The sequence below is a fragment of the Bos javanicus genome, chromosome 19 (assembly GCF_032452875.1).
Source record: "Bos javanicus breed banteng chromosome 19, ARS-OSU_banteng_1.0, whole genome shotgun sequence".
Taxonomy (NCBI): domain Eukaryota; kingdom Metazoa; phylum Chordata; class Mammalia; order Artiodactyla; family Bovidae; genus Bos; species Bos javanicus.
This window is the reverse complement of record NC_083886.1, coordinates 49,062,489-49,090,004: the sequence shown is the minus strand read 5'-3', so window position 1 is coordinate 49,090,004 and position 27,516 is coordinate 49,062,489. Positions and strand designations below refer to the sequence as shown.

General features: G+C 37.2%; 1 protein-coding gene across 6 annotated transcripts in view; it reads right to left on the bottom strand.

The window, feature by feature from the left end:
- TANC2 (tetratricopeptide repeat, ankyrin repeat and coiled-coil containing 2) overlaps positions 1-27,516 on the bottom strand; it is a 365,204-nt gene that overhangs the window by 106,673 nt on the left and 231,015 nt on the right. For all 6 annotated transcript variants that reach the window (XM_061392283.1, XM_061392284.1, XM_061392285.1 and 3 more), the window contains 2 exons: positions 19,994-20,257; positions 7,846-7,971 (listed from right to left, as the gene is read on the bottom strand). In XM_061392283.1, coding sequence (XP_061248267.1) covers positions 7,846-7,971; positions 19,994-20,257 — 390 coding nt within the window. The remainder of the gene's footprint in view (positions 1-7,845; positions 7,972-19,993; positions 20,258-27,516) is intronic.

The following is a 27,516-nucleotide window of genomic DNA, read 5'->3' as shown; positions in this document are numbered from 1 at the left end:
AATCCATCAAAGACAAAAATTCATAAGCTGAACTTCTAAAAACCTCTGTTTCAAAAGATACTGTTAAGACAATGAAAAAACAAGCCATAAACTGGAAAAACATATTTGCAAAGTGGTGGTGGCTGGTTTAGTTGCTAAGTCATGTTTGACTCTTGTGACCCCAGGGACTGTAGCCTGCCAGGCTCCTCTGTCCATGGGATTCTCCAGGCAAGAATACGGAGTGGGTTGCCTTCTCCAGGCATTTCCTTCTCCAGGGGATCTTCTCAACCAGGGATGGAACCCAGGTCTCCTGCATCGCAGGCAGATTCTTTCCTCACTGAGCCACAAGGGAAGCACACATCTGATAAAGGACTGGTATCCAAATTATGTAACAAACTCTCAAAAGTCACTAGTAAGAAAAGAAACCACCCAATGCAAAAGTAGACTAGATATCTGAACAGACACTTCACTAAAAAAGATATTTGATGGCCAATTGATGCTTTTGAACTGTGGTGTTGGAGAAGACTCTTGAGAGTCCCTTGGACTGCAAGGAGATCCAACCAGTCCATTCTGAAGATCAGCCCTGGGATTTCTTTGGAGGGAATGATGCTGAAGCTGAAACTCCAGTACTTTGGCCACCTTATGCAAAGAGTTACTCATTGGAAAAGACTCTGATGCTGGGAGGGATTGGGGGCAGGAGGAAAAGGGGATGACAGAGGATGAGATGGCTGGATGGCATCACTGACTCGATGGACGTGAGTCTGAGTGAACTCTGGGAGTTGGTGATGGACAGGGAGGCCTGGCGTGCTGTGATTCATGGGGTCGCAAAGAGTCGGACACGACTGAGCGACTGAACTGAACTGAATTGAATCATATGAGATGATTAACAATAAGCACAATGTTGTACAGCAGATTCCTAGAAACTTTTTATCTTCTGTGACTCAAACTTCTCATGCCCATTGAACAGAACTGCCCATTTTCCATTCCCTGCAGGCCTTGGCAACCACCATCTGGCAATTAGTGTTTATACAGAACTGTTTCCCATTCCTAACACCCCAGTGTACTGAACTAAGCACAATAAGCTATTGTATTGCTATTATTATAGTAAAGATTTTTATATTATATTGTCTCTGATATAAGATAGCATTGTGATTAAGAGCACAGGCTCCAGAGTCTACCAGATATGAAATGAATCCTCGCACTGGCAATGACTAGACTTTGTAACTCTAAGCAAGTTATAAACCTCCTTAAGTCCCAATTCCCTTACGGCTACCACTGGCATCAAAGAGTTATGAGGATTAAATAACATGTTTAAAACTCTTAGTGCTGTGCCTGTAAAGAATAAGAACCCCAATAAATGTAAGCTATCATTTGTTATCTATTTAAAAGTTTCCTATTCTCAGCATTTGTCTTAGTGTTTTGGGAAGTCTATTGTATTCTATTACTGTGAGGATAAAAAAGGTAAAAGGCTTACTTTACTCTGGGAAATAATACTTTGAGTGTTTAAATAACTTGAATATTAAATTTCAGCTTTCAGACATTGGTCTTAGAGAAGAACATTTGTTGAGAAAAACTTTGGAGTCATTACTGAGTGGAATTTTCAGGAAGGGAACAATGATCTTTGAAAAACAGTTAAAGAAATAGGGAAAATCCAACTCTCCCTAATGTTGCCACTTTTTACATGTTTCCTCACATTTAATACCTCAAGATGTAGGAAAAATATAAAAACAGTAAAGATTTTAAAATGTGAAACATCTGATAAAAAGTATGTTTTTTGTTATTAGATTGTTGGTCTTGAAGGTAAGATATTTACTGGAGAATAAGAACTGACTAATTACTTGAAATTTAAGATTAAACATTTTTAGACTGAACACTCAGTGATGAAATAGCTATGACCTACAAAGGAAATTCTCCAGTGCTATATTTTATTACTATCTGGGGAAGTTATTCCATAAAAAATATTTTATTACATACTGCAAGGTTGGAACGCTTAAGATCATTTTACTGAATCAAAAATGTTTTATAAAGTGTTACCTAAATGAATTTCCTGGCATTATGGTAACTTTAATAAGATTTAGTCACTTTTGGAGAAAATAAATAGAAAGATTAACTGGGAAGCCATCCTTTAAATCTAATTTAGATCAAAACATAAAAACGGCTTAATGGTTATTTATTTTTCTTTATTGCACTTAAGGCATTTAAAAATATTTTCAGTGATTTATTCCTGCAGAATTAATTATCATGATTAGAATTTCTTTCATGTTACTCCACAGCCTTTCTTTAAGAGTTGTGTTATTTAATGCAAGAGGTTGATCCATGCCTGTTAGAAGATTAAATGGCTTATAGACTCTTCTCTCTCTCAAAGGTTAATTCTTTCTTTTCAGGTCTTTCTGGGGGAACTTTGGTGTATATTAGCCACTGTTCATGCTTTCAAATTTTAAGATTAAACTTACCAACTAAAGCTGGTTTACATAAAAACCAGACCTGTGGGCCTGTCTCTAGCTACTTTAACAAGTAGTGATTTGTTTTAAAAAATTACATTTTGACTACTCCAAAATGTATAAATCCTTTTCTAGCAGACATTCAAAGATATCCAGTTTGAGCACTGCATTTTCAAATTTTAGGGTACTATGCAAAAGAGCTGGCTAGGGGTGAGAGTATCACCTCATAAACCAAAACCTACAACCTACTCCAATATTTATATATAGGCAGTTATGCGCATGCAACTTTATTTCTGGATTTTCAATTTACCTAAAAAGAAAGAAATTTAATCTTGTAAAAATAAAACAATGAACAGTGAGACAGAAAAGACTGATGGAAATATCCCCTTGTAAATGTGAGAGCAAGCCAGGCAATGATGAAGATGACTAAGCAACCTCAGGGATGTGTGACTCAGTGGTTTAATGCAAGCTCATTAGCTTCATGACATACATCTTAGTCATCTTTAGAAAGGAGTCATTGTTTTGGAAAAGGAAGGGACTCACAAATGGCATGAAGCACTGATTTTATTTGATAAAAATTCAATTCTTTGCTTTGACAAAGCCAAGTTAACTGTGGCAGGGTCAGTTTCACATCAGTTCTGCCAGTGAGTCAAGACTATCATTTGCATATACGCCCGCCAACCTAGTATCTATTAAAGCTGCTATTACCTAAATCTAATGCCTGTGAATGGCTATTTATGTAATGGGATTTAGTAAAAGTCCTAAGGAAACCAACACATATCGAGAAATGAAATTTTAATAAGGAACGTATAATCTCTTTAAGCACAACAGTGTGATTTCATATCAGGCAGTTTCCAGCATTTTATCATTAATAATCTGTTATTAATTTACCCCAAGTAGCTACCACTATTCAAAGTCATTATGCTATGGTATGCTCTGCGTATTTTAACGCCCCTGGTTCCATTTATATATTCCATCATACGATTTACAACATTTATCCATAAAAACCAACACCCTCTTCTTTCCTTTTACTGGACAGCAAACTTAGTTTCCGTCTTTTTCTGGGTAAAAAGAGATTCCATTAGGATGGTCAGAAAGAGTGAGAAGTTTCAGGTCTAGCATGAAACTCATTTACACAGTGTGATTAAATTAAAAGTGGACCCTCAAAACAATTTTTAAGACTTGAGTTAAACACTTGAAGGTTTCAAATTAGTATCTGTCAAGGACATTCCGGCTTTGGGACCCGAAAGGCACCTGCAGTAGGTTGGTCAGCTGTATCCTCTGCACTAGGACACAATCTACTATAACCCTTTTGTCATTAGAGTTCAAGCTCTTGGATGGTTGCCAGCTAGGAAACTACTAACTTGCTGAACTAAGACTCTGACCAGTGCACTCATGTGACCTCCTTCTCATTGTTGGGCTGGGTCTCTGGAAACAAATTTTGCTAGAACAGTTGTTCAAAACAGCTGTCTTGAGAAGTGAAGAAAAAAAAAAAGGTGTTTTTTTTTTTTTTAACTAATGAAGCAAATGTTAATACTAATGCCCAACTTGAAGATCCAAACTGTAGCTCCTGGATTATCCCAGCAACTTTTGCTTCAAGCAGTCAAAAGACTATTATTATGGTCAAACAACTGCAGTTATTATTAAGGTAACTGCTAAATGAACTATGCCTATACTATTAAGCCATGTCCATGAATAACTTCTAACCAACTCTCAAACTACACTTTTTCAGATTTCTGCAAACAGACTGTGTGATCCTTAAAGGCATAAAACTAATTGTCAATTACAATGGTATCCTCTAAATTCGTTTTTCTTAAAGTGTGATCTTGGAACCCCTGGGGCTTCTTAAGACGCTTTTAGGGGTCTACAAAGGCAACACTTTTTTCATAATACTAAGAGGTTATTTGCCTTTTTCCACTCTCGTTCTCTCACAAGGGTAGGGTGGAATTTTTCAGTGCTTACATGATGTTAACACACAATGGGTCTATTTAAAAAAAAAAGAGCAAGTATTTTAACAATTTCTCAGTTTTAATTTCTAATGTGGCAAATATCAATTTGTATAACTGGCATAACACAAACTTTGTAGGGTCCTCAATAATTTAAGTGTGTAAAGAGTTCCTGGGACCAAAAAGTTTGAGAATCACTGCTCTAAACAAACTAGTATGGGACCCCTGTATGACGTGTCCAATGCTTGCCACCTCTTCATGTATTCAAGGGATTTTATTTCAGATAATCTCTATACTTGAAATCTGTTCATAATTTTAATACCTACTGGATATACTACATTGTACATGACCATTAACTATCTTCTGTGAAGATTCAGGTTCATTTAAAACCAGAACTGGGATTGAAAAACTATCTAACAGGACTTGTTTGAGTTATACTTTAAAATATAGAAAGATATATCTCTAATGCAGAAAGATATATCTTAATGTACACTAAAAAAGGTCTTCAATCACTTTATTACTTTTTGGGGGTAAAGCTCCTTTACTTCAATCATAACCAGAGTTAGGGAAAGATATAAAACTGAAATACAACTGCAATTTGTATGTTCCTTTAAATAAAATTAGAAAATGTGACGTGACATGTTTTTTTAAAATTATGCCATGAAAACAATGATTCTATATCTATAATAAAATGTAATGTTTTCGATATAACAATCACAAGTTATAAAGGCTTGCCAAACAGGTCTACAGAAACACAAGGAAGTCTGTCCTCATTTGCTTTCCTTTCTTGTCGATGTCTAAGCTACAGAGTTCATTTGTAAACAGTAATCAAGATAACATGTTTTTGAGGGAAGGTTATTGTCTAGGGCCTCAAAGTTCTAAATTAACAAACTAATTTTAGAAGACAAAATACTTCTTAGTAAACACTCATCTCATGGATTAATGCACTCATCTGGATGGCATGTTCCAACCTTTGACTGCTAAAACGCGAAAGAAAAGACAACTTTAAGGAACTGAAACACTAATATCATAATATCGCAGCATCTTCATCAACGGATGTCTCGCTGATCCTGTCAACTACACCAAGTGTCTCACTGTATCTCCCTGTATACACTGTTCACTGAGCCCAGGGTAGGCAAGGTGGGAGCAGGGAAGCTGGAAGAAAACTCAAGGAGTCCTAGGAACTGCAAACACGTTTATTCTCTCCTGAGTGGCACGGCAGCTGCAGCGGCAGACAATGCTGTATTCTCTCCTCTTGTGGTTGACCCAGTGGACACAGCCTTAACGCAGCCTCACCACCATAATGCAGCCACAAAGACTTTTTCAGGTGGAGCTTATATTTGCTTACAGAACATACGTGGCCTGTGGTCAAGCGAGTACCTTGTGATGTGCGTGTGCAGTGCTATAAGTGATCTTAGCTGTTACATATCATTATTCACAAAATATGGGGCGAGAGCGAGAGGGTGTGGGGCGAGGGAGACTGACCACGCCATCTTGGCTGATTTGCTCTTTCCCTACAATGGACAAACTCCATCTTTAAGTATGAATGTAAACAGTAAGTTGAAACCCTATCTGCAAGGGACAGGATATTAGTTTTGTGAGGAATGCATTATTCAGGTGGAGAGCTTCCTAAAGATTTAGGTACGTTTTGGAAAAAATCTTTGGATGCACTTTAGGCTGAAGCTCAGTGAAATGGAAAAGATTTTTGTTGTATTCTTTACACAGCTGACATCTATGTGTAAACATCAAACTCACCAGAGTGTATTTGTCAAAGATCTTACTAAATCTTTAGATACTAAAAGCAGACATGTGCCATCAAGTATCAGTGGAGCCCAACATGAAGAGGTCTCAAAAACACACAGCTGAACCATCTGTAAAACAGACGCTAGCGGGAAACTGCTGTGCAGCACGGAGAACTCAGCTCAGCGCTCTTGATGACCTAGAGGAGTGGGATGGGGGTGGGGTGGGGAAGGTAGTAGGGAGGCTCTAGAGGGAGGGTATATATGTGTATGTACACAGCTGATGCACTTTGTTTTACAGCAGAAACTAATACAACATTGTGAAGCAATTATCCTCCAATTAGAAAAAAATTTTAAAGTACACTACCAAAAAATACACAGCTGCATTATACAAAAAATACGTCATTAATTTTGTTTTTGATGTAGTGTCAAACCCATTATTTAATGACTAGCAAAAGAGAAAATATTATCAACAATATCAGTATGTTTTTCAGAATGTAATGTAAGGTTATGCTAATGTGGCAGATTTTCAATCAAATCTGAAGGTCTAGATAAGATTAACATTTGTAGCCAATCTTCTTTATTATAGCCATGCATTTTGGCCTTGGCACAAATAATTTATTTGCTCTTTGATTAAATTTATTCAGGCTTTGGACATAATCTACCAGCATCAAAATAGTACTTGACGTAACTCCACTTTCTGGGATAAGCAACTAGTATGTGGCTAACTGAAGAAATGATGAAAAGCAGGATGGACAAGATTGGGAACTAAAACCATGAATGAGGGTATCAACTCACCACTGTTGATGACAGGTATGGTAACTGTAGCAACACAACCAATTACTTCATGCTCATAGTTGCCTAGCCATCAATGAAAAACCATCAGCATAATGACTTCCAGAATGGACAGCAGGTATGTGTTTTTTGAGTCCCTTCTTGTGTGAACTATGCATATGGTAGCAAAGCATGGGATGGGGTGAGGAGAACAGAGCGAAGATGAAGACAGGCTAAAGATAAAATAAGCTGCACCTGATGTAGCAGAGCTATGGATTACTAGATATGAGAAAAAGCGAGACCGTTTGTTAAAGGCTATCACAGATTGGTTCATTTGTGCAAACAAGAGGCACAAGCAGAGATACCAATAACAGGCTTCTCAACTAGACTGTGGTTTTAACGAAATGAAAGTCTTCAAAAAGCTCAGGTGCCTGACTGTAGAAGCACAAAGAGCGTAAAGAAGGGATCTGAGTGGGAAAGGATAAGTTGTTTACATGCTGCCAGAACAGGACTAGAGGCACTAAAATTCTAAGAAAATCAAAGTATTTTATTTAACTAGAAATGGCCACTAGACTGTAAATGAGATGCATTCTTTAATGAAACACATAACAGCATCAAATTCACCTGAAATAGGGTGAGGGCTGAAATTGATCAATAATTACTTCTAAGATCCAAGACCTTAAAAGACTTTCCCCATCAATACCAGCCCTTTCCACTTGCTTTCTTTCAGAATTTCAAGGAATCAGTGCTTCCAACTGTTGGTAATCCCACTGCCTTTCTATGATGATTACAACATATTTATGTTCATCTTTCTCTCTAGAGACAGCAGAGTGAACTGGTGACATGCTCACATCTTAAGGGAGGCTTACGTAAGTGTGAAAATTGGAACTAAAGGAACTTTTTGCCTACCACCCATTTCCATTTTCCCCTGGGTATCCCCATGCAATGCCCTTCTGTGGTTCTAACCTCTTAAATCCTGTTGCGTGCGAGCACCGGCCATGCTCTGTCTTGGCATTCGAAGAGAAGTTCTCAAAGGGGTATGTCTCTGTTCATCCAGGTAAGCGAGGTCCTCCAAGTGGGCAGAGCTTGTGGCTGATAAGACAGAAGAGCTTGGTCAGAAGACAGAAGTTTAGAAAACTTTCAGTTAGTCTGTATCTCCAAACTTTGGAATGAGAGCAGACACTTTACCGAGAATTTGCTCAACTCAAAGTCCTCATCAATGTCTGAAATACGGGCCAGAGAAACATGTCAAGAGTTGTCTGCAGCTCCTTCTTCACTATCAAATGCCTGAGTTTATGGAGAATACTTCCAACGGGCTGGCAAACACATTACCTGACAGCACAGATGATTAGTGTTTGCTTCTTTTGGGTCACAAACCCATTTGTGTAAACACCATCAGTGAAGAGATCTGTTCCAGATTATATTAAGTTGTAAAAGAATCACGAAACTCTATCTTTGACATTTTCCCTTCATGGTAAAGAATGAAATATGAAAACAATGTTTACATGTGTGTATATGTATGTATATAATGGAAAGGTGGACACCCGGGACGATGAGCAGAGAACTGGACATACTGGGCTGGCCAAAAAAGTTCATTCAGGTTCCCCGCCCCCCGCCCGCCACCCCCCCCCCCCCCCGGTAAGATGTTATGGAAATGTTAGCATTTAGGGAACCGCCAATGTCCATGAATTCCAAAAAACATGTTGTTGCTCTCTGAAGATAATCAAGTAATAATGGCTTCCCATTGCATCTGTAAATCTTTTAACCCCTAACCTAGCCACAAAAGAGAGAAAATGGTAGAAGAGAGTGGGAATGTAATGCCACTGCTATACACTCAAGAGTTGTTGGGTCCACTCATAACGAAGAGAAAAGTGAAGAGAAAAGTGAAGAAATCAAGAATCAGGAAGTGCTGAAGACAAGTTTTTTTTAAAAAACAAAACAAAACAAAACAAAACACCAAACTTCAGTCAGAAAATGGTTGTTTAGGACTTCCCTGGTGGTCCAGTGGTTAAGAATTTGCCTGCCAATGCAGGGGACACGGGTTCACTCCCTGGTCTGGGAAGACCCCACATGCCATGGAGCAACGAGCCCGTGCAGCACAACTATTGAGCCTGTGCCCTAGAGCCCGGAAGCCGCAACTACTGAAGCCCGTGTGCCCCAGCGTTAGCGCTGAGCAGCGAGAGAAGCCCCTGCTCAGCACAGCCCACGCTGCAGCGAAGACCCTGCACAGCCTAAATAAATAAAATTGTAAAAAATGTATGTTTTAAATAACTGTTCATTCAGTCTGTTGCCAACTATGTAGGGTGCGCTGGGGGATAGTTCAGTAACTCCACGACGGTGATTTACTGAGGGCCTTCTATGCGCCAGGCTTTGTTCTCACGGGCTTTGTTGCCGGTTTTATAGAGAGTAGGGGAGCAGAAGCACACTGAGATCCCTCTTGACTGCTGAGTCCCAGTGAAGCACTGTCCACATACCCAAACAAGGCAGGACGCAAACAACAAGAAAGTGGGTTATGTAAAGTGGCACACAGAGAGCTAAAAAGTGTTCCATGAGCTGAAAAAAGAAAAGATGGAGAAAATCGAAGAGAGGGAGAGGAAGAGAGAAAAGAATGCAAAAACAAGTGCAAGAGACGTGTCCCCTTCACTCTTCAATTACTGCAACTGTTTTATTTACCTGGATCTACTGGAAACTCAGACAAAAGGAATTTATCTGAATTACACATATAGTTTTTAAAAAGAAATAAAAGTCTCTGAAAGTTAGTCCAAGGAACTCGAATCAAGAAAGGGAAGACAAATACCATATTACATACCAGAGGGGGGAAGAGGATATCAGAAGAATAAAAAATAATCTTGATTTATGCATTCTGAAAATCAAACTATCCAGAACAGATAACTATCTAATCTCTTATTTAAAAATGCCAGGCACAATGACACTACCCCGACTGGGGTGCTAACACACTAAAATGATTTGACATGTTTTAATAAAAAGATAATGTGTATTTCATTGATAGTAGGCAGAATGATAATAGAAACACGTAACATGGAGTATAGCAAAAAGTTTTGTTAAAAACATAAAATCTCTTCTTTTTATACATTATATCTATTTATGAATCTTTTAAATTACAGGAGATCTATACAGGGAGTTTAGATTTAAACTAAGTAACAGTTACATAATCCATTTTAATTACTTTGTATTAGAAAATCTTTTGGCATAGCTTTCGTTCTACATGTTCAATTTCTTAAATTCACTGATGAGTTATTGGCAGCTTTTGTAAAATATAAATATTAGTGTGAACTTAAGTTTTATTAAACTAGGCTTTACCTCAGTAATTCCTAGAAAATAAATATCAGTTGTTCTATTGCTTTTTTTTTCACAAAACAAAAAAAGTAGTAAAACATATTGAGCACATTTCTCAATTCAGACACAAGACATTAGAAGAAAAAGAAAAAATACTGTAATCACTGAGCTGAATAACAGTTCATTCCCTTACAAGTCCAAATACTCACAGGCAAACTGAACTAAGGAAAAGCAGAGATATTCAATATTAAGCACAATAGCTCTGAAGTCCTGATCCAGGGCCGAGATCCTGAAACCAATGGGAAACTATTGTTTTAATCTGGACTGCAACTGAGTTATGGTTACCCAAGTCTATTAAGGAAATCAGTTCTTGAATATTCATTGGAAGGACTGATGTTGAAGCTGAAACTCCAATACTTTGGCTACCTGATCTGAACAGCTAACTCATTTGAAAAGACTCTGATGCTGGGAAAGATTGAAGGCAGGAGGAGAAGGGGACGACAGAGGATGAGATGGTTGGATGGCATCACCGACTCAATGGACTGAATAAACTTGGAGTTGGTGACGGACAGGGAGGCCTGGCATGCTGCAGTCCATAGGGTTGCAAGAATCGGACATGGCTGAGTGACTGAAAGTAAACTGACTGAAGTCTATTAAAACATTCAATGCTTTTCTTATTTTAGCAATTAGTATCTTTTTTTTTTTTTTTGCTGGCCTCTGAATCCATCACTATTTGATCAAATAATCCCAAATAATTTCTTTACTGTCTTTTTTCCTTACTATTCTCCTTAGTCTTACTTTGTTTCTTTCTGCTAAATCATCTTCAAAATTCTTGCCCTTCAAATACAGTATTTAGAGGCATGTGAGACAAATATTGGGAAGATCAGCCAGGAGACTGTGTGCTGTGGCCCTTGTTTCACTAACTGTACAGAGCTGTATTCTTCAGCACAGTCACAGCACAGTAATCTTTTCCATTTGCAAGCCACTTTCTGAGAAAAAGTCTCTGTCACACATTGTCAAATATTTCACTTATTGTCAGAACTTGCTCAGGCTACCCTTTTTCTGTTTCCTTGATAGCTGCCTTAGTCAGAATTAACTGCTTCTCCCTTTCAGCAATCACATACATATATGGCTAATTAGAACTTGTGTTATTCAGCTTATTGTTTACATGTCTGTCTTCTCTTCCTAGATTACAGTGAGTTCCTGAGGATAAGAAGGCAATGTCTGATTCATCTTCGATAACTCCATTCCTAAATTCAGAGCCCTGCAATAATGCTCCATACAGAATTAAGTTCCAGGCTAGTCCTACTCGGATTTAGAGATCTGTCTGGCTCTGTCCTCACCTCCCTCACCGCTCTGCTTAATGTTGAGCAGACATCACTGTGCTAACATGCTTGGCTCCAATGATGTTCATACTATCTTCCTTCAGGAACTGCTGACCTTTTCCTTTTTTCTAGAACACATATCACTTTCTATTGTACTATATAAATTACTTATTTATGTTTATTTTACTTTCCCTGGTGAGAATGCAAGTTCCATGAAGGTGAGAATCTTTGTTTTGTTTATTGATAATTTTCAAGTGCTTTGAAGAGTGCCTGGCATATATAAGTGCTAGTCTAATGACTAAATGATTGTGTTTAACAGACACATTTGCATTTTGGCTATACTTAAACAATCAATGAATAACAAATTCAGCTTTGTCTCCCTAGGTTATCTGAAAGCTAAGGATGAAGGAGGCTGGCAGCAACGGTACCTTGCACATCATCATTCTACATGAACACTGGTGATAGATCTATGGGGACATACATATGCCCACTTCATAGAGCCACTTTTACTGTGAAATTGTCCTGGTGATTTCTTTCGAGATACTTTTGTCAAATTAAATTAGTACTATAATATGTAATGAACATATACAGATACAAATATAAGATAATTAGGTGTTTTTTTTTTGTTTTTAACTGGAGGGATAATTGCTTTACAATATTGTGTTGGTTTCTGCTGTATAACAGTGTGAATCAGCTATAAGTATACATGTTCCCTCCCTCTTGAGCCTCCCTCAAACCCCCTCCTCCCACCCCCCATCCCTCCAGGTTGTCAGAGGGCACGGAGCTGAGCTCCCTGTGTTATACAGCAGCTTCCATTAGCTATCTATATTACACATCGTAGTGTATATATGTTGATGCTTAAAAAAAAAAAGATAATTAGATTAGCTGAAGTGAATTGACAAAAGAAGAAAAACAAATTAACAATAAAAAATTTTATGTAAAGAGAAAATGCTTTTAAAAAGTAAGCCCATAAAAATCTATGTCACTTAAAGGAAGGCCTTATTTTCAGAGAAGGAAGAGGGAAGTGGAAAAGGGAGCATATATTTTCCTGGGATTTCATCAGATTGGAACAGCTGACTCACTGACAGAACAATTAACTGACAAACTTCTTGAATTTAATACACAAGTGGGCAGGAAAAAAATCCAGCAGACAACATTTGGTACAAGACATTCCAGAGGCAACTCTCTGTTATAGAGTTTGGAATCAGTTTAAATCGTTTCTTCTTATATCAGTTGCCACTTACACAAACGCATTTTAGTAGCATAACTGCCGTTCTGGCTGACCCGAGCAGGAGCCTGGAATGATACTTTATGTTTGCTACAGCCTGGCAAGAGGCCGCTCTGCTGTCCCAACACCACTGATTCATAAAGCCAACATTCTGACTGTGGAAAAGCCTGTTTCTGTTTTTTTTTTTTTTTTTGGGTAAAAATCTTTATTACAGTTTCTGATTGAAAACGAAAGTGTTAGTCACTCAGTTGTGTCCGACTCTGCGACCCCATGAACTGCAGCCTGCCAGACTCCTCTCTCCACGGAATTCTCCAGGCATGAATACTGGAATGGGTAACCATTCTTTTCTCTAGGGGGTCTTCCCAACCCAGGGATTGAACCCTGGTCTCCTGTGTTGCAGGCGGATTCTCTACCATCTGAGCCACCAGTTTCTGACTGGATTCATTTAAATTCCCCAGATTCCCATTTGGCATTTACCTGATTTTTAAGATCCTTTCCTTAGGAAAATGTGCAGCTCCAAACATTAAGAAGTTGATGGTGAGAGTTTATATTTTAACTGACTTCTGTTGTTGGATGTTTCCATGATACTCTTTTATTTTCACACAAAGCACTGAGGACAGCTGTTGTAAGTGAACATCTCCTGCTTCCCATATTCCTCCAATTCATTGCCAATCTCATTTTAAGACATCAAGGATGATCACAGACAGCCTACTCTGATAATTTCTGCCATGCAACCACAAATCCACAAGAGTTCTCTACCTCCTTCCAACACAACAGGTTTAAAAATAAATGTTAATAGCGATTTACATTTTGAAAACAATAAAAGACAGTTTTTATTTTTTCCTATTTTAGAATTTTAATTTAAAGTTGCATAAATATCTAAATTTATATTCAGAAAACTGAGTTGCTCCAGGAAAAACCCAAGCCTTAATGCTAGACTGTCAAAACTCACCTTTTATCACTTCATTATTCAAGTTAAGAGTTTTTGTTTTCACTAAATAGTACTATCAATAGTACTATCTTCATACGTGGCATATGAAACTTTTAATTGGTACATTAACTTCAGACTTCACTTGTTTAAGAATCTTTATGTTTCTAAAAGTATATAGCTAAATCTAATTGAGCAATATATTTATTTAATCAGACCTACTTTAGTAATTAATAAAAAGGACATGATTACTCAAAAATTTTTATTACCTATATTTCTTCAATTTATGTTGTAGTGAGTTGAAAATCTCCAAAAATATTTTTTTAAAAAAATCACCATAAACATTAAAAAATTTTTTATTGTGTCATCAAGGACATTCTTAAAGTGGTTTATCTATCTTTTTCTGTTTAAAACTGTAAGTGGCTATGGTTTTTTTTTTTTTTTTTTTATTTTTAAACTTTACATAATTGTATTAGTTTTGCTAAATATCAAAATGAATCCGCCACAGGCATACATGTGTTTTTAAAGTATTTTTTACTTAAAAAAATATGGGATCTTAAGTTTCCCTCCCAGGGATTACACCTGTGTCCCCTGCATTAAAGTGCAGAGTCATAACCGTCAGACTCTAGGAAAGTCCACCACAGCATTTTATACATGCTGACTCTATTCCCTGCAAATAAAAGTGTTATAAAAGCCTCAAATCCTTTCCAATTCCTTTCAAATTCAAGAATCTTACGAATAACAGTTTTATTCTTTAGAGTTCAATCCTGCATTAGCCTCAAATAAATTCTTTGACAATTTCCTGGTCCTGACAGATGTGGTCTTACAGAGATGCCATAAAGCTCACGCTAAAGAGGATGTTTTGCTTCCCGAAGCGAGAAGTCTATAACACAGCAAGGACCGATCAAACAATTAATCCCCTAGGTTTTTTTTAAGTGATGCAAATGGTATTTTCATATCATTATTCATCATTAAATCTCTAAAATAAATAATTACATCAGTCACACTGAGATAAAGTTTAAACAAGAAGGGAAATTTAAAAGCTGGGTTTGAGAAAAAGTATTTTATTATTGGCATTCATCACCCCCATCTCATTCATATGCTTAGAACAATTTAGTAAGTATAATATACTAACATTTCCCCCTATTTCAAGGTCATCTCGTATTTGAAATCCTCAATTATTCCTGTTCACCTAGGAGATTTGAGCATCTGATCTTCCCCCACTTTGGGGAACCACGTCTATGTACATGTTAGAAAGTAAAGGAAAACATGTGTTCGCTTTGTGTGCTTAGCTGCTCAGTCATGTCTGACTCTTTGTGACCCTTATGGACTGTAGCCTGCCAGGCTCCTCCCTCCATGGGACTTTTCAGGCAAGAATACTAGAGTGGGTTGTCATTTCCTCCTCCAGGGTATCTCCGACCCAGGGATCGAACCTGCATCTCCTGCTTTGCAGGGAGATTGTTTACGCACTGGGCCACGGGGGAAGTCCAAAACATGTATCTCTAGAGCTAAAATGAGAAGAGAGGACCCTCCTGAGCTAAGAAAATTTACTTCAAAAACAGATTTAGAAATCTAATCACATAAACTACTGGAAACTCTGATCTTATCAAATATTTACACACATCCAATAGTTAGCAGGTGAAAGTAATTTTGTCTTTCTACATTCTGGAAACACTTTCAATGTATAACCTATTAAGATTTGAAAATAACTGAGAAATCCTGAGAAATGTGGTTTACCTTCCTCCCTGTGTGAGGACGTGAAACCATGGTTTCCAGATAGAGAAAACAACCCAATACAAACTACTTCTGACCTATGATTTGCCTTGTAGGTTACTAGTGGTCAGTTTGAATTACATTCAATACTGACAAGAAATAATTCTCTAATGAAGTATCTTGTTCAACACAGTAAATGTTACTCTGACAGTATAAACCCTATTCTAATCCTAATCCCAGGACAGAGCTATTGAAGAAGCATGATTAGCTTAAGAACCGGAAAATCTCTGCTAGCCAGAAAAGCCAGTGTTATGAGATGACCATTGTGATAGATGAAAACATAATAATCAAGGTTTATAGGAATAACAATTTAGACTAATATTATCCCTTTCATTTATGTTTTAACATGGGGAAGGGGAGACAGAAATGAAGATAGGAGACAACATTTAAGTATGTAAGTAAATAATTTTCAATATCCAAATTAAAATAAACCCCAATAACTAAGAAAAATCACTGTTATGATATCTGATATAAACAGTTTCCTATCTATTAAAGTGATTTAAAAAAAGGCACCAAAAAAGAAAAATCAGATAAACTGATGTCATCAAAATTTTTGTGTTTCAGATAAAAGGGTAAAAAAGATGTGGTATACACACACAATGGACTATTACTCAGCTATAGAAAAGAATGAAATAATGCCACTGCAGTAACACGAAAGGACCTAGAGATGATCACACTAAGTGAAGTCAGAGAAAGACAAGTACCATATGCTACTACTTACATGTGGAATCTAAAAAGTGATACAAATGAACTTATTTGCAAAACAGAAACAGGCTTACAGATATAGAAACGAACTTATGGTTACCAAAGGGAAAAGGGGGGGAAGGAAAAATTTGAAACTTGGGATAAACAGATAGGCACTATTATATAAAAAACAGATAACCAATAAGGACCCACTGTATAGCACAGGGGACTATATTAAGTATCTTGTAATAACCTATGATGGAAAAGAATCTGAAAAATAATGTATACAAATATATATGTATAACTGAAATACTTTTGCTGTACACCAGAAACACTGTAAATCAACTATACTTCAAAAAAGGAATAAAGAATTTAAAAAGTTTTATGTTTCAAAATATACCAGTAAGAAAACAAAACGATAAGCAACGGAGTGAAAATATGTTGCAAACATATCTCTTGATAAAGATCTGTATACAGAATATACAACAAATTCTTACAACTCAATAACAGGGAGACAGAGGACCCATTAAAAAAAGAGATATTTTACCGAAGAAGATATATGAATAGCTAAAAAGCACACAAAATTAAGCTCACCATCATTAGTCACTAGGAAAATGCAAATTAAAACCACAACAAGACAGTATTTCACATCTGCTAGAATAACCATGATAAGAGGTAAGACAATACCAAACGGCAGAGAGGAGGCACAGAAACAGGAACCCTCAGACACTGTGGGCGGCGCAGACACTTTGGAAAACACTTTGGCAGTTTCTTTACAAGTTAAACATAAATTTACCCTATGATCTAGCAATTCCAATCCTAGATGTCTATTCAAGAGAAGTGAAAACATGTATCTACTCAAAGACTTGCACTAAAATGTTCATAGCAGCAGTATTCAGAATACCTAAAAAAAAAACAAAAAAAAACAAACCCTCAATGTCCATCAACTGCGGATGGACAGATAAAAGGAGCTATAGGTATACAATGGAATACTATTTGCAATGCTACTGCTACTGCTAAGTCACTTCAGTCGCACTCTGTGCAACCCCATAGACGGCAGCCCACTAAGCTCCCCCGTCCCTGGGATTCTCCAGGCAAGAACACTGGAGTGGGTTCCCATTTCCTTCTCCAATGCATGAAAGTGAAAAGTGAAAGTGAAGTCGCTCAGTCGTATCCAACTCTTAGCGACCCCATGGACTGCAGCCCACCAGGCTCCTCCATCCATGGGATTTTCCAGGCAAGAGTACTGGAGTGGGGTGCCATTGCCTTCTCTGACTATTTGCAATAAAAAGAAACAAACTTCTGATAGCTTTAAGTAAATCAACCAGTTGTTGAAATTATCTGAATATTTTTAATCAGCACTAAAAAATAGGTATGTTTTCAAAGATCTAGTTATGTCACCTAGGACTGCTATTTCTAAACCAAAGACAAGGGAAAACCCTTTTAGAAAGACAAGAATCTAAACATATACTTTATTTATTTTTAGGTTGAGGTATAGTTTACATACATAAAGTACATAAATCTTATATGTTTAGCTCAATAAATTTTTATCTGTGTATACACCAAGGCAACCACCATTCAGATCAATATAGAGAAGGCTTCCTTAATTGATATTCCCACCAAAGGTAACCACTACTTTAGTTTTTCACCATAGAAGTGCCATAGCTTTGGCTGTTTTTCTGAACTTTATATAAATATATATACTTCATTCAGTATGCACTCTCCATGATGGTGTCTGCAGTGGTAGTACATTATTTTTCTTTGTTGTACACCATTCATCCAGTCTGTTGATGGACATGTGGGCAACTTATGTAAAACCTGAAGTTAGTATTGGGTTTCCCTGGTGGCTCAGTGGTATGGAATCTGCCTGCCTTTGCAGGAGACATGGGTTTGATCCCTGGGTCAGGAAGATCCCCTGGAAAAGGGAATAGCAACCCACTCCAGTATTGCTTTCCTGGAAATCCCATGGACAGAGGAGCCTGGTAGGCTACAGTCCACGGGGTCACAAAAGACTCAGACACGACTTAGCGACTAAACAACAAATGTTAGTGTTTGTCTTGGGCAAAATAATGAATCTCAACAGACATTCATGCTCAAGAAGGGAAATAATTCATAGTCTCTTCAGTAAACTCAAAAGAGAACACAAGAAGCTTACACTTCTGTTTCCTAAGAAGTGCTCAGGGCCCTTCTCAACAGAGCCAGAATTCTCTAGGAGTCACTGCGGCTTAGTTAGGAAGTAAACTGGGATGCACCACGAAGGTTGGTAGCTTTAGCTTCCATTGTTATGTAAGGATCTAAATGCTTCTCTTTCAGATAGACTGAATTTACCTAGCAATTTCTCATAAGTTATATAGCATTCTAGGATTCTAAAATGACATCACAGTTGGGGATCACCGTATTTAAAATAACCTAGGAGAGAAAATTTTGTCATTATATAGAAGTGAATACTCTTTGAGAAATGAGCATTAACATCTTCCACAGTCACTGATGTTCTGGATGAGCCATTCTCCTCATAATCACATCTGATGACAGATGCTGATGGTCTCCCAGAGGATGGAACAGAGTAGTGGCTTAGAAAAGGTTCAGAAGGGAGATGGGGAAGTCAAGAAGCATCACATTATCATCTGCATAACAAACAATTTCATCTGGAAACTAGGAGCTCTTGCCTACAGTAAGTATTTTATTTTCTTGTGTCAGTGAGATAAACCTATCTAGGCACTCATCAGGTAAGTAAGAGAGACAAATGTAACTTTGACTTTGTAGTCTGGACCACGTCCGGATATGATGGTTCATTTTGATAATGTCAGAGTGCCTGACTGTTCTGCAAAAGTCTTGGTCTCAATTATTAGACAGCAACTTAGTGGGGTTCAAATGATCCCCTGACGTAGTTCTGAACAGCTGCTAAAGAAAAACAGCTTCATATTCCAGCCACTTATTTTCTGTATCACCCCCTTATGACTGAGACTGCTAGTGGTGTCTGAGTTATTCTCAGGCAATGTAGGCACCTGGTGATGCTACTTTGATAATACAGCCAGAGTACTGCGAAAATACCTAGCTATTTGAATGGGGAAGTTAATTCTTGCTGCCTGCCTGCCACACTCTCAAACTATAGGAGATGATTTCTGATAATGTAAATTCTACTGAAATATGCTTCAATTTAATAACGTTTTTTATTTTTTTTTGCTGCACTGCACAGCTTGTGGAATCTTAGTTCCCCGACCAGGAATCACACTTGAGCCTTCGGCAGCGAAAGTGTGAAATTCTAACCACTGGACCCCATGGAATTCCCACATTATATTTTTAAAACCAAAGTTTTTAAAACCTAAAATCTCAGATTTAAATCCTTCAAAAGACTTCTGATGTGAGAAAAGACTTTGAAGAGACTGACAATATACTTTATGGGTTCTCTTTTAGATTTTGGGTGCTAAATCACTTCAGTTATGTCCAACTCTGCAACCCTCTGGAGAGAAGCCCTCTGGGCTCCTCTGTCCATGGGATTCTCCAGACAAGGATACTGGAGTAGGTTGCCATGCCCTTCTCCAGGGGATCTTCCAGACCCAGGGATTGAATCTGAGTCTCTTATGTCTCCTGCACTGGCAAGCGGGTTCTTTATCACTAGCACCACCCGGGAAGCTCCTTTTTGATTTTATGCATGTTTTTATTTTACAACTGTATTTTGGAAGCAGAATTAAAATGTCACTTAAGGAACATGAACCTTTCCCCAGGTTCAAAAAGATATACCCAAGTATATTACCCAAACACAAAATAATAGCTTAGTTGAGGAAAATAAACGGAAAATTTAAATATTGTAAGAGCAGAATTAATCTTCATTTCAGTACATATGCCAGTAAAATGGTGATTTAAAAAAATAAAACTTACCTGCTACTGAGTTTGGCCGTGGCATAAGATAAAGAGGAATAGACTGTACTGATTGTGATAAAACGGTTTCCAAATTCCTCTCTGGTATCTTATTCAGACTGTAGGTGGATGCCGTCATGTTTTCATCTACTCGATACAAACAGGAATCCATGCTGGATTTTTGAGACTGCCAAGGCTTTAGGTTTCCTCCAGATCCTAAGTCTTTACTGCTTTCCCCAACATATTTTGTGCGTTCCATGTTTTCAGAATAGCTTGTCAAGGTAGCTGAAAAAGAGTAAAATGAAAACTGAGAGATTAATCTGTTTATAATTACCCAAATGCACGATTAGATAATAAAAATATTAGTAACATTATTTTTAAAAAGATACGATGATCATTTCATCTCCATCATGAAATTTATTTATTTTTAATTAAAACTTATTTGGCTGCACTGGGTCTTAAGTTTCAGCACGCAAGATCATTAGTTGCTGCAGGTGGTATCTCTAGTAGTGGCATGCAACTCTTAATTGAGGCATGTGGGCTTTAGATTCCCTGACCGGGGATCAAAGCAAGGTCCCCTGCATTGGGAGCTCAGAGTCTTAGCCACTGGACCACCAGGGAAGTCCCTCCATCATGAAATTAAATAACTGAAACCAAAATATAACTTTCTTTCACATAGATTCCATATTTACTTTAACAACTCTTATTTGAATGAATTAAAGAAATTCTGGATGCTTGGGGCTGGTGCACTGGGACGACCCAGAGGGATGGTATGGGGAAGGAGGAGGGAAGAGGGTTCAGGATGGGGAACACATGTATACCTGTGGCAGATTCATTTTGATATACGGCAAAGCCAATACAATATTGTAAAGTTAAATAAAATAAAATTAAAAAACAAAAACAAAACAAACAAACAAACAAACAAAAAGAAATTCATATATCAGTGCTACAGGACTTACAACTAGGGCCTATCAAATTCCATCAAAAGGGAATTTATATACTTTTCATGGATTGCTGGACAGTGTCAAAGATACCAAAAAGGTCTTTATACTCTTTTTATCCTATATTTTTCCTCACTTAAATTATTTCCTGGCCATTTTCATGTAACAAAGAATTAGAACATATAAACAGTCCTTAAGTAGACCCTAATACAGGAGAAAGAATCTGTCTAAATAAGGAAACACTACACAGACTTCTTGAATAGCTACCCTCTCCTCCATTCTTAATTAATTCGTTTAATATATTCAGACTTTCAGTCATAAATAGCCCCATGGATTACAACCTTTCTGCCACCACAAACAATGTTACACCTTCCCCAATGAGATTTTATGGATTCTACAGCATATTTTATAATCTCTGAATATGTTCAGTGATAGTATACAGTGTATATTTATATTATGTGTTTATGTGTCTGTGGGTGTTCTTTTTAAACAGATGCATGTTTCTTATCCTAATTTATAGAAACTGTCTCATTTAAAATACATTTCAACATTTTTCTTTCAGAAAAATCTGACTGAAGTATAGTTTCATTTGGGATAAAGATGTTGTGATTCATCTGACTTTGTATTCTTAGCTAGAAGCTTGGAGTTCACACAGCTGCTAGGGTCAGTATCCTGAATGATGGAGAATGCAAACTTCTGTTTCTCAAAGGACTGATCCACATGGAAAGTATCTGTTATTTAACCCTTTGCCTTTCATGTCTGGGTTTTTTTTTTTTTTTTTTTTTTTTGGTGGTGTGTCCTAGCAGAAGTTTTTATCCTTAGGTTCCAAATTAAGAGCTGGCTAAGGTTCACTTGTATCTGTGTGGTCTTACCCTGGTATATATTCCAGAAATATAGCCCTTTTCCTCAGATAAACCATGAGCACATTCAGTAGGTCCCAAACACTGAAACACTACACTTTTTAAAGGTCTGAGAAGGTAGTAATTGGTTTTTTCAATTTTTCAATATTTCAATTAATTTCTAAGAAATAATATGTTTACTGGTGACCAGCTAACTAAAATGTCAAGCTTCTATAAACTTAGCTGCAGTTACATCAGGGGTGATAACACCAGTTACCTACATGTTGAACAGAAATTTTGGCATATATATATACACACATATACACACACACACACACATATGTATATATACACATAATATACCACTTCTCAGGTGGCTCAGTGGTAAAGAACCTGCCTGCCAACAGGAGATGCAGGAGACAAGGGTTTGATTCCTGTGTCAGGGAGATCCCCTGGAGAAGACAATGGCTACCCACTCCAGTATTTCTGCCTGGAGAATTCCATGGACAGTGGAGCCTGGAGGGCTATAGTCCATAGGGTCACAAAGAGTTGGACATGACTGAGCAATTCAATAACAACAACGACATGATACATAAACACATCATGCATATGTATGTTTGATAAATAAAAATGAGATATAACCTATCTGATGATGCACAGTGTGATGTCGAAAATTTTTTCAAAAACATGAGGTCTATCAATAAAAATTATGAAAGTCCTCATTGGTGGTGAAAAGATCTAAGAAACTGAATTCATGGTACAAAGACAGAAATATTCAGTGGCCCATGGGCCCTATTTTATCATTTAAATGATGACGTTTACAATAAGGAAGGCCATCTATGGTCATGGTATTTAAAGTAAAAACAAGGAAGACATCTAGTTTCCCAAGTAAGAAGAGCATTGATGTCATTTTGCACTTTAATTGTACTATCTGCATAAACCAACCTGATACTTCATACTTCATTTGTTTTTCGAACCCGAAGTATCCTCTGCCCTTTTTCACTAAAGAGAAATGTATCTAGGCTCTGGCACACAGTTTAAACTATGATCAACACGTATCTGTTGAGAGGATGAATAACTTAGTTTTACTGGATGCTCAATGGGCCAGAACCACTGGGGACCAGAGTGAAAACAGACAACTCACCAAAAGCACCAGAAGTTAAGAGTCTCTGGGTCAACATTCCCAATGAGGACTTTTGTACATTTCTGCTTCACTGATGCTTTTCCCAGAGCATGGTGACTCTGAGTTAATTTCATTCAATTATTTAGTCAATAAAATTTTATTGAGCAACTAGTTTATGTCAGAGTACAGTGGTGAACAAGATAGGTCCTAAATCATTAATCCCAGAAAAAGGACAATTCTGTGACAGAAGAGGCCACATACACACAAAAAATGAAGAATAACAAAATGAAATGCTATTTTTAATAACAACATGCTAATATCCATATATTATTTAACAAATGCTTCTATTTTACTCAACTATTCCTCTATAGTGAGACTGTATCATATAATTTAAAGTTACCAAAGTGAATGAAGCATCAGAGAATGCAACGATATTTTTGATTCATGTGGTAACTAAAAATTTCAAAAGTCTAAAGCCCACACAATCTATATATCAGATGTTGGCCTACATGAATTAACAACCCGTATGTGCAAAATTTCTATGAATGGAGCTGAAGAGGAAGACATGGCCTCTCACTGAAAAATATACGTATCTGTTTTCCAATAGACCTATTCTGTCCCTACTTTAATTCTTTAGATCTAGTTATTTCCAGGTGCAACAAAGAATGGTGGGAAAATACTGAGTTGTAACTAACTAAAGAGATTTTTCTGAGACTTTCTGCATTTTCTTTCCTTGATATAGAAAAAAAATTGCTATCTCAGTATAAAGAAGTGCTGACACAGCCATATAGGACAGTAAGACAGTGTGAGGAAGTAGGAATTACAGGCTTATAAGTAGCCTCATTGTGAATAAAATTAACTCCATATATTAAAAAAGTTTTATTGAGGTATAATTTACATACCATAAAATATACCCTCTGTAAATGGATTGATACATGCATATAGGCACATTTGCTTGTCGTCAATAATATTTTAAAACTGACAGCAATAATTTTTCAAAAAAGCTTAACATTCCTTATTCTGGCATCTGTGTCAGTCCTAAAGGACCCAGAAATCATGTTTCCAGTAATAGCAATAGTAATCATTTTTTGAAATCTGATAGTAATCATTTTTATCTTGATTCACTACTCTGCTTTTGTTGATAAAGACTAAGTTTTTAATGCTAGATAATGGTGTTAGGTCATCTGTTCTGAGAGAGAATGATTTAGAACTATGCAGTGTGGGTTTTGAAGTTATACAGACCTGAACTTGAATCTCAGCTTTGCCTCTCAACATCTGTGTGATCTGGGACCAATTATTTTTGAACCCCAGTTTTCTAAGTCTAAGAAACATCATTATACTATTATGTAAGACAGAGTTAATTCACAGCTAGACTGGGCCAGTCCTATACTTATCTCTAGGGATGACTGGAAGTCTGGAACTGACTCTTAGCCAAGATAAGGTCAACTGGGATAACTAACAACTTATAATTTGCTGTTTAAGGTTTGAAATTCCCCAGGTAGCACCCAGGTCTAGTTGTTTATTGCCAGCTTACATCTGGAGGACTTAGACAGCCTGGCTTAGCCATGGGACCAGAGACGAACAAAAAGCTTCACTGTCAACTTTTGGGGAGCTCTCCTGAAACCCAGATTCCTTATACAAATCTTGGTGACTTACACTCTGGGGACAGAGCGCATCCATCCTGTTTGATTAAAAAGGAACCTGGAGAGCTCCACCTGGGAGGGTCTTGGGTCCTCTGTGCTCACTTGCATGCTTTTCGCCTGCTGGACTATATCTTTACTAAAAGCTTTTTGTAAGAATTTTTCTGTGGAGTCTTATGTATCTTTTCAATTATTTGATCCTGGCGACTCTTTATTTTCGTATAAGATGACTGTAAGAATTAAATAATGGTACCTGCCTAAACAACAACAACCTGCCTCATACTCTGTACTCAATCAATGATTGCTGTCGTTCGTTAGTTAGGTCAGTCACGCAAGGGAAATGCTCTGGTCTTCTTGATCATTTAAATAGGCAGTGTCCAGACAGACATCTTCGACAAATATTCATGCAATATAACTACCAAAATTTATTAGTGCTAAGTAATTAGAAGGTGAACCTTCCCTGGTGGCTCAGTTGGTGAAGAATCCGCCTGCAACGCAGGAGAATCAGGTTCGATCCCTGGTGTGGGAAGATCCCCTGGAGAAGGAAATGCAACCCACTCCAGTATTCTGCCTGGAAAATCCCATGGTCAGAGGAGCCTGGTGGGCTACAGTCCATGGGGTCGCAAAGAGTCAGACACGATGAGCGACTAAACCACCTCCAAGGATGACAGAGTCACTAGCATAATAACTGGAAGAGCTTTTAAGTTTAATTAAAACAATAACCCTGTATATGAGACAGCAAAAGAGACACTGATGTATAGATCAGTCTTATGGACTCTGTGGGAGAGGGAGAGGGTGGGGAGATTTGGGAGAATGCCATTGAAACATGTATAATATCATGTATGAAACGAGTCGCCAGTCCAGGTTCGATGCATGATACTGGATGCTTGGGGCTGGTGCACTGGGACGACCCAGAGGAAGGGTATGGGAAGGGAGGAGGGAGGAGGGTTCAGGATGGGGAACACAGGTATACCTGTGGCGGATTCATTTCGATATTTGGCAAAACTAATACAATGTTGTAAAGTTTAAAAATAAAATAATAAAAAAAATAACTGGAAGAGCTTAGTGAAGATACAATTGCACATTTCTGAAAACAGGTTGTAGAAAATATGAAAAATTATCTAACGCTCAGTTTGTGACTCAGAAGAATGACTTCTTAAATGTGACAATTTGGACCAGAGAACACATTACATCCTACTGGAATGTGTGTGCATGTCATTCAGTCGTTCAGTGACTCTTTGTGACCACGTGGACCAGGCTCCTCTATCCATAGAATTCTCCAGGCAAGAATACTGGAGTGAGTAGCTATTCCCTTCTCCAGGGGATCTTCCCAATCTAGGGATCGAACCCAGGTCTCCGGCATTACAGGCAGATTCTTTACCACTGTATTACCTGGGAAGCCCTGCCTAATGGAATATATGTTACTAAAGGAACAAGGGTCTTTGATGAGGAGGAGTTTCTGATTTTGCTTTTTAGTTACTAATGTGAAATACTAGGGAAAAAATAATCACTGAACAAGTAAAGCTGCAGGCATTTCATTTTCCTAGGTGTTAAATGACACAAGGCTAAAAGATATAAGACCAAATTTGGCAATAAATCAGGACCTAAAGACAAAACAAAACACTGAGATTTGATTAAAAGGGGGAATTCAAGAATTATACCTTTCTGGAAGGAACTGTGAATCCCCAAATAAACAAAAGGCCAAAACAAAATGGATCCATGCTTAAATTTGTTTTACTAAACACCACCATGCCAAAACAGACCACTATTCAAACTTCACATGAAAAAGGATAGGCTAGAAAAATGATGTGTATCTCACAGAGTTTATGATTATCAGGATTTTTGCTTGAAGCTATGTATAGCTGATAGATTATGCGTAGTTAGTGGCATCTACCTAGGCACATATATAAAGGCATCATACCATCAAATTAATACCAATAAAATAGTCACAAATATGAAATTATACTGTAAATACCTGACAATCATGTCAGTGATATTTTACCACATATTTAAGAAAGCTGTGAGTCTGAAGACAGAGAAGCTATGACTGTTACAGAGAATGCTTTCTATGGTAAAAATTAAATCACGTATGGGGTGAATTCAGATCACAGAGAATATAAGTAGTCATAGCTATTGCCAATCCTTTAAAATCCAAGAAAGGAACTTTTTACACTCATAAGACTTAAAATTCAGGAAGCCTGCATTTCTAATATTCTGATTTTATAACTAGAATTCTACATATTTTGGCAAGCTATGAAAGTGATACAGGCAGGAATCACTAAAATTCTGATCGCTATAGTTACAAAATGTAATCAAAAGGAATTCACACTGAACTGACTGATATATAAAGGAATAAAAATGGATAATTCAAATGATAACTTTTAATAGCTTTTGTGTTTTTTACTGATGGGGCAAGATGCATGATACTGGATGCTTGGGGCTGGTGCACTGAGGCGACCCAGAGGGATGGTATGGGGAGGGAGGAGGGAGAGGGGTTTGGGATGGGGAACACGTGTATACCGGTGGCGGATTCATGTTGATGCATGGCAAAACCAATACAATATTGTAAAGTAATTAACCTCCAATTAAAATAAATAAATGTATATTTTAAAAAATAAATAAATAAAATATGAAAAAAAAATGGTATACTAACAAACAATAGATGTTATTGTTTGAAATAATGTAAGCAATATTTAATTTGGAAAAGTAGATATTTCTATTATCAGTGGGGAAAATACTTAAACAAAACATATTAAAACAGTTAAGATAGGCGAGCCTTGATATTTCCATGGTAATAACAATATCTTTGATTATTATTACTTACGCCACATGCAATTTTCTTCTAACTCAAATGCAATGCAAAAAAAACTAAAGAGAAACAAGTTGTTTCTCAAGATAAGCTGCACATATATAATTTGATAACTACTCTACAATGTAAGTAATTTTAGAAGCAGAAGACATTATTCTCTTTCTTGTCTCACGATTCTGCAAGTAAATCTGT